General features: G+C 51.8%; 1 protein-coding gene across 1 annotated transcript in view; it reads right to left on the bottom strand.

The window, feature by feature from the left end:
* The window catches only part of SLCO2A1 (solute carrier organic anion transporter family member 2A1), a 29,518-nt gene that overhangs the window by 9,744 nt on the left and 3,190 nt on the right, over positions 1 to 16,584 (bottom strand). The window contains exons 2-4 of the mRNA XM_013186315.3: positions 8,726 to 8,863; positions 6,260 to 6,422; positions 1,747 to 1,962 (exon numbers count right to left, since the gene is read on the bottom strand). Coding sequence (XP_013041769.1) covers positions 1,747 to 1,962; positions 6,260 to 6,422; positions 8,726 to 8,863 — 517 coding nt within the window. The remainder of the gene's footprint in view (positions 1 to 1,746; positions 1,963 to 6,259; positions 6,423 to 8,725; positions 8,864 to 16,584) is intronic.

Here is a 16,584-nt window from a genome sequence, read left to right as displayed (position 1 = left end):
GTTTTGAGGCAACCTAGATGCACAGGAGCCATACCCCCCATCATGGACATTCCCATGGCCCTAAAATGACCACCTATGCAGTCAAGACCAAACCAGCCCAGTTCTCCAAGACAGGGATGCATTGTGCTGCAGTACGCTAGGAACCAAGTCTCTCGTCTTCATCCACGGGAAGGGATGGCAGCCAGGACTTCAGAAGAGTCCCAGCTTTGTGTGACTGCTCACCTGAGCCCCGTGAGAGCTCAGTGTACCAGATCCTTTGTGGAAATGTCACCTAGCAGGTGCTGAGCAGAAAAAATGGGGTCATGTGGTCCTCAGCAGGGACGCACCGCCTACAAATGGGAACTCTGACTGTCCTTTCTTACTACCAAGGCTTTTTCTGAACCACTTATTGAGAAAAGGGGACAAAGAAAGAAAAAACTCTTTTTGCCAGTAGACATTTCTATATTTGAGCTGCAAGAAACAACTAATACCCATGTGGGAAACTTGCTCCAGAGCTTGCACATGGTGCAGCAGCCCTTTCCAGCAGGAGCCTGGAGCAAAGCATGCCTGGGTGGGTCTGGAGACCCTGCCAAGCCCTTCAGCACTTGTCCAAAGCCAGTCCTTGGGAGTCTAATCCCAAGGGCTTTCCCTTCTCCTGAAGTGCTTACCTTATTTTGGAACATCCGCTTTTGATTCCTAAATCACTCTGACACCTTTGGCTGCTTTAACGACATTGTTCATCACCGGGAGGAATCAGGTTTTTAAATAAACTTGTGAACCAAGCTCAAAGCTCACGTAGGCACACCAGCCCCAGCTGGGCTCAGCATTCACAGAGGAAAAAATGCAGTTTAACATGGACGCCAGCACCTATCTCTTTGTGATCTGAAGTCCTTCTGAGCTGGGGAGCCTGCACTGGACAGGGACTCTTGGCCAATTCCATAGCAAAAATGTCAACATTGCTGCAAAACCTGTGTTAATTTGCTCCTGCAGGTTGTCATACCTCTAGTTAAAGCATGATCTTCTCCTTGCCCTGATTCTTTGGCTTCCTCACGCTCACACCATAAATATAACCATAAAGGGAGTAACTGACTAACAAGGGGAGAGGCAGCCCAGCACCTTCACGGAGGCTGAGCTCATCCGAGTCCCACTGGGTGCTCAGCCTCTGCCCTGGAGGCCACGGTTGCTCCAGATGAGCACCTCTCCAGCTCAGCTCTAGGGCCTTAAGGAAACCTGAAGGATTGTGTCCCGTTCTGGGCTCCCCAATACAAGAGGGACATGGAACTACTGGAGTGAGTTCAGACGAGGGCTACAAAGATGATTAGAGGACTGGAGCTCCTGTTGTGCAAGGACAGGCTGGGAGAAATGGGCCTGTTTAGCCTGAAAAAGAGAAGACTGAGGGGAGGCCTCCCCACTGTATATAAAAATCTGAGGGAAGGTGTAGAGAGGATGGAACCATTCTCTTTTCAGTTGTGCCCAGAGACAGGGCAAGAGGCAACAGGCACAAACCAAAGCACAGGAGGTTCCAGCTCAATATAAGGGGACACTTTACTGTGAGGTGACAGAGCCTGGAACAGGTTGCCCAGAGAGGATGTGGTCTCCTTCCCTGGAGACATTCAAAACCCTCCTGGATGCCATCCCGTGCAAGGTGCTCTAGGTGATCCTGCTCTGTGGGGTGGTTGGACTAGGTGATCTTCAGAGGTCTCTTCCAACACTACCCATTCTGTGATTCTGTGAAAGTGATATAAGAGCAATGGTCCTTCCACTTACCAACATACAGCGGGGAATTGTTTGCTTCTGCAAAATCATCTACGTAGGATATCCCAAAGGGCTGGATGGGAACCGTCCCAATTCCAGCCAACAGCTGGGCAACGACCATCATTGCCCACACACTGCTGGCCTCCTTCTGGGGATCCTGGGTGGCATTTGGGCACACAAACTTGTTCTCTGCATAGCAGAGCTCAGCCTGGACCTTGGTCTTGTTACCTGGAATGGAAAAGGATGAGCATTACAAAGCTGGGCACTCTCCCTGCCTTCTCCAGCCCCTGCACTGCCACAGCTGCAGGGGCACGGGGTGAAGGAACCTGCTCAGGCTGACCCTAAATCCCTAATTCTTCTTCTGCATGGCTGGTTTTGCCTTGCTTGGGTACCATGTGGCCTGACGGGAGGAGTGACAACATTGCTGCCGTGGTGTGGAAGCCCACCTCCTCCTCTGCCCATCATCCCTGGCCAGGACGCTCCAGACACTGCACTACATTTGTAGGTACCAGGAATCTCTCAAACCTGCCAACTAGGAGCATGTTGTTGTCTGCTGGGTTTTGGATGGATCACCCCTTTTAGTTAGCACTTATCACTCCCTTCCCCGTCCTTTGGGGCACTCAGCTCAGCGAAGCAAAGAGACCAGCTGTGATTTTTATCAGACTTGAGGGCAGGCTGATAAGAAAAGAAGGAAGCAAAGTCATTTCTCTTGTCTGCTGCAACTGCGGAGGAGAAAGGTCGGCCCTGTAGCCCAGCTCCAGTGAGTCACATTCAAGCTGTCAGCAGAGGATAAAAACTCTTCATCAAAGTCACAGCAATGCTGGGCACAGCCAAGTGACAAAAGCCCTTGGACTGACAGTGTCAGAGTCGGTGGGAAAGTATAAATATTCGCCGATGGAAAAACCTGCTTTGCATGCAAACTGACGGTGTTGCAGAGCAAACAGAGTAATCCCTGCTCTTCTCATGTTAGCTCTTCCTATTCGGGCTTTATTACTATTACTATTTGTAATTGTTTCAACATTTCTATCACATCTTTCTTGTTAATATAATAACTGTGGATTTTCTATGCTTCTGAGCAAGCAGAAACAAAAGAGAAACAAATATTTGCCAGGTGATTAGGGGTTTTCACTGGCATAGTGTGGCGGCACATTCCTAATAGTAGGTCACCACAAAAATCCTGGTGTGTGTTCATTCGAAGCCGCGCTGTCGGAAGGGTCTGTGCTGCCAGACAGAAGGAGCCTCTTTAGCTAATAAAGATTTTACTGCAGCAGCAGTGAGAGCTGCAGAAGTTTAATGAGGACAAACCTAATCCGGGACTGGTTTTTCAGTGTCGATGGTCTTTGCTCCCCCATGGGACCAGGAGCAATGTGCCGTGGGGTGGCCAGGCTGCCCGAAGCAGGGCACCTTGCCCACCCAACCTTTGTTGTTCACAGTGCTCAGGAGCAGCCTATGTCTGTTCAAAGCCAGACCCTGACATCTTCATGGGGTCTTCACCCTCCTCAAGGCTGCAGTGCAAACTGCAGCCAGCACTGGAACATCTTCATGGGCTGCAAGACTGGGATGGGGAGGGTTGGATCTGCCCACCAGCAAGACCAGGGTGTCTGAGGGCACTGACAGACTGGCCATGGATGGCATCGTGGCAGGACCAAAGTGCTGCTTCAACTTGCTTGCATAACAATAAACAGCAGCCCTGCCCTGATTCCCGATGGGTCCATAGCCTGACTCATGAACTTACAGCCCCCTTTGTTAGGCTGTCAGAGACCTTGGTATGTGGCTCCTGATCCGCTCTCCAAACTGACCGATGCTAGGTGACTTCCAAGCCCGAGTCGCAGGGGGCCGGCTGTGAGCCAGCAGGGGGCTGGTTTGCACATTCCCACGGCGCTCTGTCAGCCCTGTGCTGGGCCATCAGCTTTAATCACGCTTCGTGGTGTCTCGGCGCACAGACCAGCTCTGCTGGCACCAGCTTTCCCAGTCTGGGAGAGCAGAGCATGAGGGCCCCCATCGCTCCCAGAGGAGCAGGGATGGCTGGGCACCTGCGGGCAGGTTCCCTGTGCTTTGAATCCCATTGTGCTGAGCAAACAGACCATGAATGCCTCCTGCTGCGGCAAATTTGTGGCCAAAGCCAAGGGAGCAACTCACCTGCGGCCACAAAGCAGCTCCCTGGCAGAGCCAAGGCTCCCTGGGCGCTGGGCCTACACGCAGCGTGGGGCTCCAGGCCCTTCCAGGGGAAGGCATCTGGCAGGTGAGCTCTGCCGTCCCCTCAGCGGCACAGGCATGGGGCAGCTTGGCACACGGTTGAGGTGACATTGGGTTTTCAGAAGAAGCAGTGCCCTAAGGCTTGGTGGCATCCTGGGGATCTAGGGGCTGAAGTCACTTTGGGAAGACCGGGGAGAGCCTGGCACGTGAGGTAAACGCTTCTGAGTGCTACGTTCTGAAACAGGAGCTGTCGTCATGCACACCAGCTCGTTCCCAAGCCTGCCCAGTTAAACCAGTAGCCCTCCTTAGGCTCACAAAGCTTACTGGTGAGAGCAGGGACAGGAGATGCTGTCAACCACATGCTGCTTAGCAGCAGGACAACAACCTCGCTTCTGCTTCCATACCTCTGTGACTCAAAGACCAAGATGCATTCCTTTCCAAAATGATCCTACAGATGACCCATCAGCCACATCTGCCCTCGGCCTGGGCTCTCCACAAGGCTGCAACAGGGGGTTTCTCTTCTCCCTGGCCCTGCCACCCTCAGCGGCCCGACCCGCAGCCACCGGGAGCAGCCTCCCTGATCGCAGGCGAGAACCGGGCCGCACACACATCAGCATTGTTCTTTCAAGCCTTCATGTCAGCCAGATAAATTCCTCTGCCCTCGAAGCATGTGAAGACTGACCACATGCCGTAGCTATTATTATCTCGAGTAGATAAGACCGATGTGACCGAGACTTCTGGTACGAACCCAGATCAGCTTTCAGGAAACCTCAAGGCACTGCAGAGCCTCTGGGCACCCCCAGGAAATGCACCATTGCCCCCAGAAAGCAGAAGGGAAGCAATTTGTCTGCACTTGCAGGGGACATAAGCAGCAGACCCAGCATCGCCTGAATCCCAGGGCTCCTGCCCCTGTCTGCTGCCCCACCAGCAGCTAGCTCCCTCTGCTCATCACCACTTTCACGCTCTCTCCCTGGATCTTTGGGTAGTCATTAGTGACGATGCCGTCACCACCAGCAAGCATTGCAGCTTCAGAGCTGTGGCTGGGCCTCTTCTGATGCCACAGAGAGCAAACCTGTTTCCAGCATGCTCAGGAGCAGGCTGGGAGGACATCAGCACCCATGCAAAAACCAGGGATGTGACACACTTAGAGATCTGGAGAGAGGAGGGTGAGCATAGCCAGGAGAGAAGTATGGTAAAAACATCATATTAAACAAGGTAAATAATTAGTTTTCCAGTATAACTATTTTATAGTGTCCTAGATGATACTGAAAGATACACTTCTCTTACTCAATGCAGAGGCTCCTTACAAATGTTCCTGGGGGTGGCATGTCCATGATGCCTGTCCGGGGGCTCTCATCTCCTTGGGAGGGAGAGGTGCCTTGGCAGCCTGTGGACAGCCCACGGACTCAGGCAGGGAGATGCTCCCTCTGGAGGCCTTCAGGAGCATCTTTGGGGAATTTGGATACTTCACAATGACCAAAACACTCATAACCTGGAACTGTGGCTCAAACAACATGTCCAGAAGAGGCAGAAGGGATCCCACATGTAATTATCACATTCAGAAGGGGTTGCAAATCTATACTGAAGTTGGGCTTAAAATAGTAAAACTCTGCCTTAAGCCTTTCCCTCCAAGCACTGTGTTTAAGTTCTGTGTGGGGTGGATACCACACTTTTGGAGGAGGCACGGGAAACCCAGCCCAGAGCCACTGGAGATGGATTTGTGATGGGGCAGGCTCCCAGAAGAGCAAGACTCAGCAACCATAGAGCCTTGCGGAGGCTGAGGTGAAGGTAAAAGATGAAGTGGATGATAGAAATGGGCACCTTCACTTGCATTAAAGGTTGCCTCTTCACTGATTGCCTTTTTTTGACTCTTGCAGGTAAGAAGGGAAGGTTTGAAATGTAGTCACCACCCAGAATGATGCAACAGATTGCTACATCCAGTGTTTGTGCTTCATATTTTGGTCTTGCGAGGCTGTCGGCCCTCAAACAACTAAGCACTTCAGATGTCCTACACATCTATCAGACTTGTTGGGAAGAAACAAGGAGCAGAGGAGCAGGGCCTCTGAGCGGGTCACATGAAACCTGGCAGAGCACAGCACTGGAGTGCCCTGGAGGAGGACACTCACATTGTACATCTCTACTTCAAGACCCAGGAGAAATGTTGGCCCTTGGTTGATGCCACTACTCTGTGTACTGGTGTAAGGAGAGGCCTCCCCAACTCACCCTCTCTGCTGCGCTACACAGGTGGCCACAGCTGAAGCAGAGGAAGCTCCTCACCTCTGTTTTCTCCTGATATCCTGCCTCCCCATGGAAGGGTGCGGGCACTTACCAGTGCTAATGGTGGTGTATTCGTAGGGATCTGAGAGGAAATGGGGAAGGGTCACCAGGAACGCTCCCAGAGCCAGCAGCAGCCCCCCGGCTCCGATCACCCGTGGGCGGTGAACTCGGCTGCCAAAGTAGCTGACAAAGATGATGAGGACCACATTGCCAATCTGGAAAGAGCACAGTGAGATGGGGAGGAAGTTAGAAGATGCCACAGAGGAGGTCAAGCCCTGCCCTGTACCTGGCCCCCCATGACCATGTCCAGGTGGGTGGAGAGCTCACGTAATCACTCACCAGTTGCGGTAATTGTGACCCCCACGAGAGTAGGAATGGGACAACCCTCAGCTTCACCCTGCGTATTCATAGCAATTCACTGCTGCCTTCTTATCAAAAGCCAGCAGGACAACTCCTTGTCTCTGGTAGCCTGTGTGCATCCCTTGCAATCACAGACTGCTTCACAACCTGCCCATGATCTGGCTGGGGCTTTGTTCAGCACCCACATGTGCTTCCCACCCCATAAGATGTGGCATAAACTAGTGATTCCCCCAAATCCAGCAAGAAACAAAGTGCATTGCCTTCATTTCCATGATTCTAAGCGGACGCAAGCCAAGCCACAAAGTACAGCTCATTGCAAATGTTTGTGACACTGGGCATTCGCAACTGCAGACATAATCTACAGTCCCATCCTCCTTGATCAGCTAAAAGATATGAAAACACACAGCCTATTCCATATATGAACTGAAGCTTTCAGATAAGAGGATGAACACCAAAAAAATTGCCATTACATGGATTTTTGTCAACTTGGGACAAGCTAAACATTTTAACCCTGGTGTGTATGTCTAAATATCCTTTTTACACATGTTTATATGGGCTCCCTTGTTTGTCTCTTTGTGGTTTTTGTTCTTGGAATTGCTGCAGACTAAATGAGAAAGGATTATAGTCCAAGGCATGCAGGGTTTTTGTTTTGACATTACATCTCCAGGCATAAAGTCAAATAAGTTTAAGTAACTTGGATAAGGAGCACAAGGGTTACTGATGCATCATTGTGGTGAGGGTTGGGATACTCTGCAGGGCATAATTACGCCAGCTCCAGATTACTGATGTTACAGCTCCCCATACTGGGTCTCTTCCTTTGCACGGTTTGAACCCAGACCCAATCAGTGGGAAGTCCTTCACTGGTCTTGAAGGGGTTTGAATCTGTCTTTTTAACCTCAGACATATGGACTGCTTGTGATAAGGCCTGGGCACCTGCTTCTCCAAGGAGCCAGAAGGATTCCCAGTGCCCAGCCTCCTGGTGGAAGATCACATGTGGGATGACCAGACGCATGCAAGGTGGGCAGCCACCAAGCACTTGGTCTGTGCCATCAAGAAAAAGTCTCTCCCAGCAGGTCTTTTCCTAGTTAGCCTTGAAGAGCTACCAGACAGAATATAATTCATGACACTAGGAACCAGAAAACCTTTTCCAGAGGAGTAAGCGATTAGTGCCTGGGAGAAACTCCTCCATTCAGGCACTTGTGTCCACACGTACCAGTATCCTTCTAGTGCCTTGCCAAAACAGCTCAGGTGTCACTTTGTCCTGAGCTGGGCTCTCCCCCTGCCCTCATATGATACCCAGTATGTCTCCATGCCTTGACAGAGCAGACAGGTGGCAATTTTGCTAAGCAGAAGGCATATATTCTTATGGCATATACCTCAAAGGGTTGTGTATCCCCCTGTGCATCCAGAACTGCTTAAAGATCTTGTCATTGAGCAACTACTCAGCAAGTGTCAGGTTTAAATCAGTGCTCTTGCCACCCTGAAGCTTCATAAGAAGCTCAGCTGCACCTTGGCCGCAGTTCAGATTGAGGCCAGCTCAGCAACAGCATGATGCCAGTGAAAGACAGTCCTTTGCCACAGGGCCGTCAGGAGCTGGGAGCCCTGGAGAAATGGGGTGGCTCTTGGAGAGCCTGCTGGACAGCATCTCCTTTTAGAGAAAGTTTGGAAAGACTCAGGCCAGGGCCATTCCTCAAGCTGATTGAAAAACCTGTGAAAACAGACACTTTTACTGGAAGTTGGCCACAGAGCGGTAGTTGTGTGGGTACTACTCATGATAAAATGCTCCTCTTCCTAGAGGCTGTAAGCACTGTGATCAGAAGAGAATCACACTGCATGTCTGCTCTCTCCCAGCCATGTCTCTGCTGGAGGTGGATGGCATCCTAAGGGTGGAAAGGTCTCCTCCAAAACATCCTGCTTGCTGCTGCCCTCCATGTCCATGTTCTCACCACATAACCCTACCTTAACCCTCCTGGCATGTGGTACAGCAGAAGCAAAGCAAGAAGAGGTGTCCAGGTACACAGCAACAGCTGTTTCATCCAGAACGTGTAGGCACAGCCAAGGAAACACTGAATGTGAACGACCCCAAGGCCCTATCCTGGGAAGTTCCCCTGTTCTGGACATGCCGTGGGGCCCCTGCACAAGCACCTAACCCAGTTACCTCGTGCAAGCTGGAGATGAAACCTGAAGAGAGACTGGAGAGCCCAAAGCGCTTCTCGATGGTGGTGAGGCTGCTCTTGAAGTTGGCGCTGTAGAGGAGCTGGGAGAGCTGCAGAAGGCCATGGCACAACACAAACACCTGCGGCCAAAAAAAAGTGTATCCCAGTCAGTACCCGTTGGCTGCCCAGCTGATGCGGTGAGCACGTCCCACCGGAGGGATTTCAGAGTCGCACACACGCAGACCCAAGCTAGCTGGCACAGCTGCACCTCCAGCACACAGTGAATCCAGATCCCTAATTCATTAGCTTTGCCAAACGAGTAACCTGGTGTTCAGAAGAGAGGGCGAGGAGCCCTCTTTTTCTTTCCTCTGCTCCATTGCTGCCAATATTCATGATTACTGGCACCACAGCAGCCCTTGGCAGAGGAAGGACGTGATGCTTGAGCTGTGTGACGGTGAGCCCAGGAGGAAGACCTGCCTGCGTAGGGCTGCTGGGTGCCCCTGGTGGAGCCGGCCCCACAGCTGCCGCACCGCAGCCGAAATGGAGCCGCGCTGCTTTCACCTACCTGAGCCCCAGCCTCTCCCATCCGCCCCTGGATCCACTCAGCTGCAGAGCAAATCGGCAGAGCCTGCTCCAAGGGTGTTGGCAGGAGAATGTTGGTGAAAGACTTTGAAAACCCCCCAGGGAGAAGGTGAAATATGCACCACGTCTTCTCACTGCTGGAAGCCCTCGGCAGTGTTCTAAAAACAGCACCTTTCCCTCGAGGTGGTCTCTCAGTCAGGCCAGAAACTAAACCAGATGGACACGGAGCATCCCAAGAGCAGAAGAGGAAATACATGGGTTTATGGGGCAGGAGCATGGTGCAATGAGCCAGGGTGGCCGCAGAGAGGAAAGCGTTCTCAGCCGGGGATGCAAGAGGCAGCTCACAAGTGTCTTTTGATCTATATTTAGTTGGAACAGTTTTCCTTTATTTTTCTTGGAATGGAATGTGTCTGCATGGTGCCAAAAGTATTTTAAAATCATTTTTTTAAAAAAGGAAAAAGTTCTTTTTAGTTAAATTCACAGGAAATCAAATATTTGCTGAACACCGGAAGTGTGTCCCACAAAGATAATGTCGGGAAGCCCAAGATGATGGATGGGGGGATCAAAGGTACTACAGTGCTGACAAATTCCTTATGTCCTTGGCTAGGGGAACAGCATTACTCCTTATTACTATTTATTTGAAATGGCGGTAGCAGCCAGGAGCCCGGACTCATCGCATGAAGTCCAGCGCAGAAAAAAAAATAAAAAATGAAATCGTCCACTTTTCCTTGTCCTTACGGCAAGGATGTGGCTTCTTGGGAAGCTTCTCCTGCAAGGTGGGATAGCACCAGGCAGAATACAGAGGTGGGCATCCAAAAGCATAAGAATCAGGAGAGAACCTGAGGGCAGAGATGAAGGGGAAGGAGAAAACATTGTAAATAACCTGGAGACCACACAGAAGTAGATATGATGAACGCAAAAAGAAGGACGAGGGGTCATAGGAATGAGGCCAAGCTCTCCATCCACATCTTAGCGTGGTGTCAGTAGACACAAAGATGCACCACATGCACGGCTGGCACTGCGGCAGCTGAGCAGGGGAGGACAAGGTCTGGACAACGTCTGGGACTCTGCCATGACAAAAAGTCGCAGAGTGACAACGTGGGGCACGACGTGGGAAACGCTGCCAGGCAGGTGACAAAATGGAAGTGAAACAGTGAAAAAGTGAAACAGCTGAGAGCAAGCAAGCTCTTGAATCTAAGCAAACACTAAACCCGCCAGCTATACAACCCTGCACCCAAAAACACCTCTGAGCACATGGTCCTGCCGGTGACAGCTGAATCTGTCACCTTCCCTTTCCCAAATCCTGGGCTCACGCATAGTTGATGAACACAGCTAGGCTGGCCTGGAGCAGAGAGGTGACTCCTCCAAGGAAGAGAAGCCGAGAGGGGATCGTGTTGCCAGAGAACATTAATTTTTGTTCCTGCAGCTCTGGCCAGACCTTACTGAAGTCATTCGGATAAGGAAGCATTAGGGAAACAGAGGAGGACCGGGACCGCCTAAGACGCAGAGCAGCTGGAGGGAGCGCTCTCCCAGCGCAAGGCGTTAGCTGCAGAAGCAGAGCTGTTTACCGGCGGGGCGGGAAGAGGGTGGATCGCCACGGCTGAATTTAGCGCAGCAAATGTCAGCCTGATCCCAGGGCAGATAGGAGGATGAGAAGTGTCGGGGAGAGAGATGCGCTAGGGCTGGCAGATGGACTCCAAGAACTGCTGGGTTTGGCAGGAGATGGAGAGAAGACAAAGGTGGAGGACCACGGGGAAGCCACGCTGACGGAGCTTCATGAGGGGATGCGGGGCAGGAGATGGGGCAGGCTGCAGTCAGAGAGGGCAGGCAGGAAGAGGCAGAGGGATGGGGAGAGCCAAGAGGACAGGAAGGGAAGGGCAGATGAGATTTTTTGTCGTTGTTTGGGAAGAAGCTGGGGTTGGACTGCCACCCAAAACAGCCAGAGCAAAGGAAAACAGCCGTAGCTCCAGGACTCATGCAGCTGTAGCTCGCCTCTTCCAGAGGCACTTTGGCTGTCCGGTGGTGAGAGACTGAGACCTTGCCTGCACTCACCAGGCTCAGCGCCAACCAAAATGTAGACTGCCCAAACCTTGAGGACTCTGAGCACAAATAGCTGTGATAGGGGAGCTTTCTCGGCTGGGGGCAGTGCTCTCCAAAAGGAGCCCATGCACCTCCTGGCCTTGGTACTAGCCAAGATGCTCTGGCAGGGAACAGCAAACCTCTGGTGCTGGTGGAGGTGTGGAGAACTGCTCTGTGTCCATCCCCATCTATCTCCCCACACGTTGCTGCTCACCGTAACCACCCACAGCCATCCGTGGAAAGCAGCATGGTCACAGCTGCTTCCCCCAGCAGCAACCTGGTCCCTGCCAGCTGCTGAGCGCACTGAGACTTGCCACCCCGGCCCCATGCGTCCACCGAGCACCCCAGCAGGGGAGGGAGCCGCTGTCATCTGTCTTTCATAACACTTCACGGGGAAGGATGTTTAAAGAAGAGCCAAGCAAAGTCCTTTGAAGGGAGGTGAAGGCGTGGTGGGAGGTGAAGGAGCTGGGGACACTCCTATGAAGAAAGCAGTGACCCCGGAGCAGATGCTCCCATCAGAGCCTGGTGGGGCTCTGGAGCCGTGGGCAGGTCCCGTTGCAGGCAGTCAGGGCGTGCGGCGTGCATCCACCCACACCAGGACACGTGCACAGAGCCCCCTCTTCATCATCCTGACGTTTCCTTCAGAGCGCCGAGCGGTCCTGACTCCAGGCTGTTTATACAAGGCACTTGACTCCTTTCCAAGACACACTTTATTTAAAAGGGAAGAAAATGCCTCAGGGTGGAGGTCTGCCTTGCGGACACCCTGCTCCCTGCACCGGGACCAGCACCACCCAGGGCAAGGCTTTTCCATAAGGCAGACAAACCTACGCCATCACAAGGAGCAGAGGGGATGATCCCACCACAGTCTGGACCATGGTTCAAAACAGGGACGTGCCAGCTCTGTGGTCGATCCCAAATCAGGGCTCTGAGAGGAGAGACAGGCTCGATCAGTCTCATGCTGAACCCGCTCCGATATCCAAAAAGCAGACAAGAATGAGTTGGTCAGGGACAGGGGGTGAGGTGAGCCTGTCCTTCAGGTGAGCTTCTGGGGACAGCAAGAGGTTGGGGCTGCTGGGGCTGGATGTGTGCCCCAGGAGCAGCCAGTTTTGGGGCACTGCTGGTAGGCAGCCTGCACTTGCACTGCCCTGCACCATGTACTGGGTCTGCTAAGCCATGTTCTCTTATCTCGTGGCACTCTCTTTCCATTATTGTTTATGTAAGATAACGCACTGTCAACACTGTCACTGGCCCTAATGAACAGCTAACTTAGGTACGTTGAGACTGGACTTTAAAAAAGCCTGTTATGAAAGATGGCTGTTTTGCAAGAGTTTTTTGGGGGAACATCACCAAGGCAGCCAGTAAAATGCTTGGCAAGAGGCTAAGCGAGAGAGAGAACATAATGTGCTTGGTAAGCCCAGCATGCATGTGCTGGATGCAGGTCAGAGTAACGGCAAGGTAAGGAAATTCTGGCCTCTGGATATTTCAGAGGAGTGAAGTGCTTCTACAGCACCTCCAGGAGGGAGCCCAGCACTGCTCTGCAGGGACCAGGGTTCAGGAAGACAGTGGACTTGATGAACTTAAAGGTCTTTTGACTTTATAGTTGGACTCCATAACCTTGAGGGTCTTTTCCAACCTAAATGATTCCGTGACTCTAAGATGCTGCTACATGCGGCACGGGCATTGCCCCTTCCTCTCCACTGCCTGGAGGATTGATTCAGGGGTTAATTCCTAGCTCTGCTTCCACAGCTTCATGCTTCAGTAGTGGCACCCATGCCCAAAGTCATCCCTCATCTCGTTCTTCAGTGTCTTCACCTGCCTGGAGATAGGGAAGGTGGAAGTCCTATGGCACAGGTCACCCTGCAATGAGCATTGGGAACACATGCCCTGGTGGAGTCTGCACCCACAAAATGCTTGGGGAAAACCCGGCTGGGGGGAGGAAAAAGAGCCGGCCACGTCCAATGGGACCCACGAATGGGTCCCACGCTCTCCTCTTCAGCCATGCCCATGTCTACAAGACAGGGACATAACAACAACCCAGAGAGGAGCAGGACAAGCAAGCATGGAGCTGGAAAATGCTGGAGAAGCAAAGGGTAAAGTGGGAGTGAAAGGAAGAGCTTTTCCTCCCAGAAGATGGAATAATTTGGGGAGAAACAAGACCATAGTGGGAGCAATGAATTTCAAAACAAAGCCAACTGAGCTGCTTTTTACTGCTTTTAAAATACCTACGACTGAAGACCCACACTCATGCCCTCCTCACAGAGCCCTGGGGCCCCCAGAAGCAGCCCCAGGGGTTCCAGCCTGTGCCACCTCCTCTTCCTGACTCTGCTCTCATGCACTCACACCATTGCTAATGTAAGTACAGAACAGCCACTAACGACATAGATAGAAAGAGCCAGAACTTAATTTATTAGACAGCCACAACAGCTGCCTGGGGAGCTGTAAAAAGCAGCGGAGATCCTCACAGAGGCCATCAAACTGCTCTCAGCTGATTGATGACACCGAGGTATGACGTGGCCAAGAGCAGTTGTTGCAGGGAGATGCACAATGAATCTGGCTAGAGTAAATATTTAGAAAGGACAAGGAGTAAGGACACTCTGTTAGCTCTTTCTGCCCACACAGTACTATTGGGCTTGTATTTGGGGCTCCTGAGGGCCAAACCAAAACCTTTTGACTTCATTGGAAAGCGTCCTACACTACTGAAGACCAACAGGCTGACTTTGGGGAATATTGGGCCATGAATTTGCCCTCATTGTATTGAAACTCAACCCCTTCTCCCAGCTGAAGTGTTGGAGGAGCTCCAGAAGTCATGACCCAAAGCAGGAGAACCCAACCTGCCCACCTCTTGGGAAGTGCCTTCAGGCTTCCTCCACTTTACTCTCCCGAACTTACAGGAGGAAAAAAATAAGGGAGGGGTGTGTGCATGCATGTGAGGCTTTAGGAAGTAATAAGAACATCCCCAAAATGATCAATACTCAGCTGTTTCCTTTAGAGCTTGTCTATGATCAACACTCACAGCACTAAATGGTTCTCCTGCAGCCGTGTGGCTGCAATCAGACATTCAGAAAGAAACACATCAGCTGGAAATGAAAACACATGGACACGCGTGGGGAAATACATCCCTCCTCGACGTCTCTTTCCTATATGCAGCTGCCTACATCTCTATCAGAAAGCACCAATGACAGATGGAAAAATAATAAATAAAGAAACAAATAAATTACAAAAGCAACATTTCTACCAAGGGAAACAACTACCCTGCCGCAGAACACATCTTAGCACAACACCCCACAGCCAGGAGCATGGTCCAATGGCAGAAGCTGGCTCCTAAAATTTTATTTCTCTTGCAAAAAATAAACAAATAAAACTGGGATTGTCTAAAGCAGGCTGCTGCCCACTTTATTAGTTGCAATAATGACTGCCTACTGCCAAGTAACTCGAGCTTTACAACCACAAACTGTCAAGTGCAAAGCCAATGTTTGCTCTCGTTTCAGCAAACACACGCGTGGGATCTGCAGGTCCCGATGCCCTTGCAGGGTCCCCACAAGCCCGGCTTTGCTCTGCTGCTGTATGGGGAACGCTGCAGGCGAGGAGCACAGCCCTGCCTCCCGGCGCAAGTGTCCGCTGCAGAAAGGAAGGGGCTTTTTGGCCAGGGGTGTTGCTGAGAGCAGACCTTCAGATGTGAGGTGTGCGAGCTGTCTCTGCTCCTTCCCGAGCTCCCGCTGAGAAAACCCTTCTGCTTGCACAACACGGGGCAGGTCTGTAAGCAGCTCTCTCTTCCCGCAGCCACGCCACGGTAGCAGGTCGGCCGTGTGGTTGGGTCTTTGCTTTCACTTCTTCTCTTTGTGCTGCGTCAAGTCCGATCGTGATCTCCCTGAAGATAGCTTCAGATTCGCTCCGTCTTCCCTGGCCCACAAACGTATGCAAACACTCCTCTCACACACCCTCAGCCCTGGCCATGCCTCGGGCTCCCTATCAGCGACACTCCTCTCCTATTTTGCTTGTGATAATCTTATCTTTGCTGACCACTCCTTGATTGTGTTTGGGCACAGAACCACCTCGCCCCTCATAAAATTAACTTGTTTCATGTCCCTAGACCTTGATCCCATTAACCTTTCCAACCTGATTTACCCTCTGGCTCTTCCTCATCTTTTTCCTCATCCTGCTGCTGATGTTCTTCCAGGCAGTCCTTCCGTTTTACAATCTGATCCCAACAAAAACAGATATAAATATAGTCTTGGATCCATCAAAGCCCAGCCTTTTCTTTCTGACGCCAGCACCATCAACCACAAATGTTGAAGACCCCAGTCACACCAGGTACTTCTCCCTGTGCCACCACACTTGTCCTTCGTTCTGCTTGTTTCTTTGCCACAAAGGTTTGTCCAAGTCCCTCCTTGCACAGTAAGAACCCAGTACTGAAATACCCTCTGATCTTCCTGGCTCATCTGATGGCCCAAACCCACAATGGCCATCTCCTCTCAATACTTCCCTCTCCGAACCTAAAGCCATACTGTGGGCCAAATGCCAATGGCTTGGTGCATCTTCTATTCTTCCTCACGTTTCAACAGCTACATGCAGCAATTCCTAATCTCTTCCAACAGGATGAGAGCATGACCATTATTTCTGCGGGCTTCTGAAATACAATCCTCTCAGCAAATTCCTTCAGTTCCTTTAAAGAAAAGGGCAAAACTTGCCCTGAGCTGCTGGGACCTCGGGCTCCAGGGCAAGGCTTCCAGTTCTGCAGAAGACACCCTGCCTCTCCAGAGAGGGCAGAGCACCTCACTGCGGGCCATTGCACCCATCTGGCCACATCACCTTCACCCTGGGCTCCTTGGAAACCTCAGCACCTCTGGGACTCCACAGTCTCCTCTTGGTCTTGCCATCCCCTCTCCTCCAGCCTCCGACACTGCCCACCTCCCTCCCCTTATCCATCATGTTGATGCTGAGACTGCTCGACCAGAGGCATGTTCAATGAGCTGTGTTTTTGTGGAGTGCCTTAAAGCAAAGTCCCACAGCCTTTTTCCCAAACAACCTGCCCCTCTGACCCTGCTGCTCCTTCTTCATCGCCATGTGCACCCAGCCCCTCGGTGCACACGCTGTTGAGGCAGCCCTGTCTTGGGCTCCTTTATGGGCCCCCAGGGCTTTTAAATCCCCCTCGCAGACTTCTTCCAGCTGACACGAGGGGCAATAACCCCCTGTTATCTTC

Source organism: Anser cygnoides, chromosome 9 (assembly GCF_040182565.1).
Source record: "Anser cygnoides isolate HZ-2024a breed goose chromosome 9, Taihu_goose_T2T_genome, whole genome shotgun sequence".
Lineage (NCBI taxonomy): Eukaryota > Metazoa > Chordata > Aves > Anseriformes > Anatidae > Anser > Anser cygnoides.
Note: the sequence above shows the minus strand (reverse complement) of the source record. Positions and strands in the feature narration are given on the sequence as shown.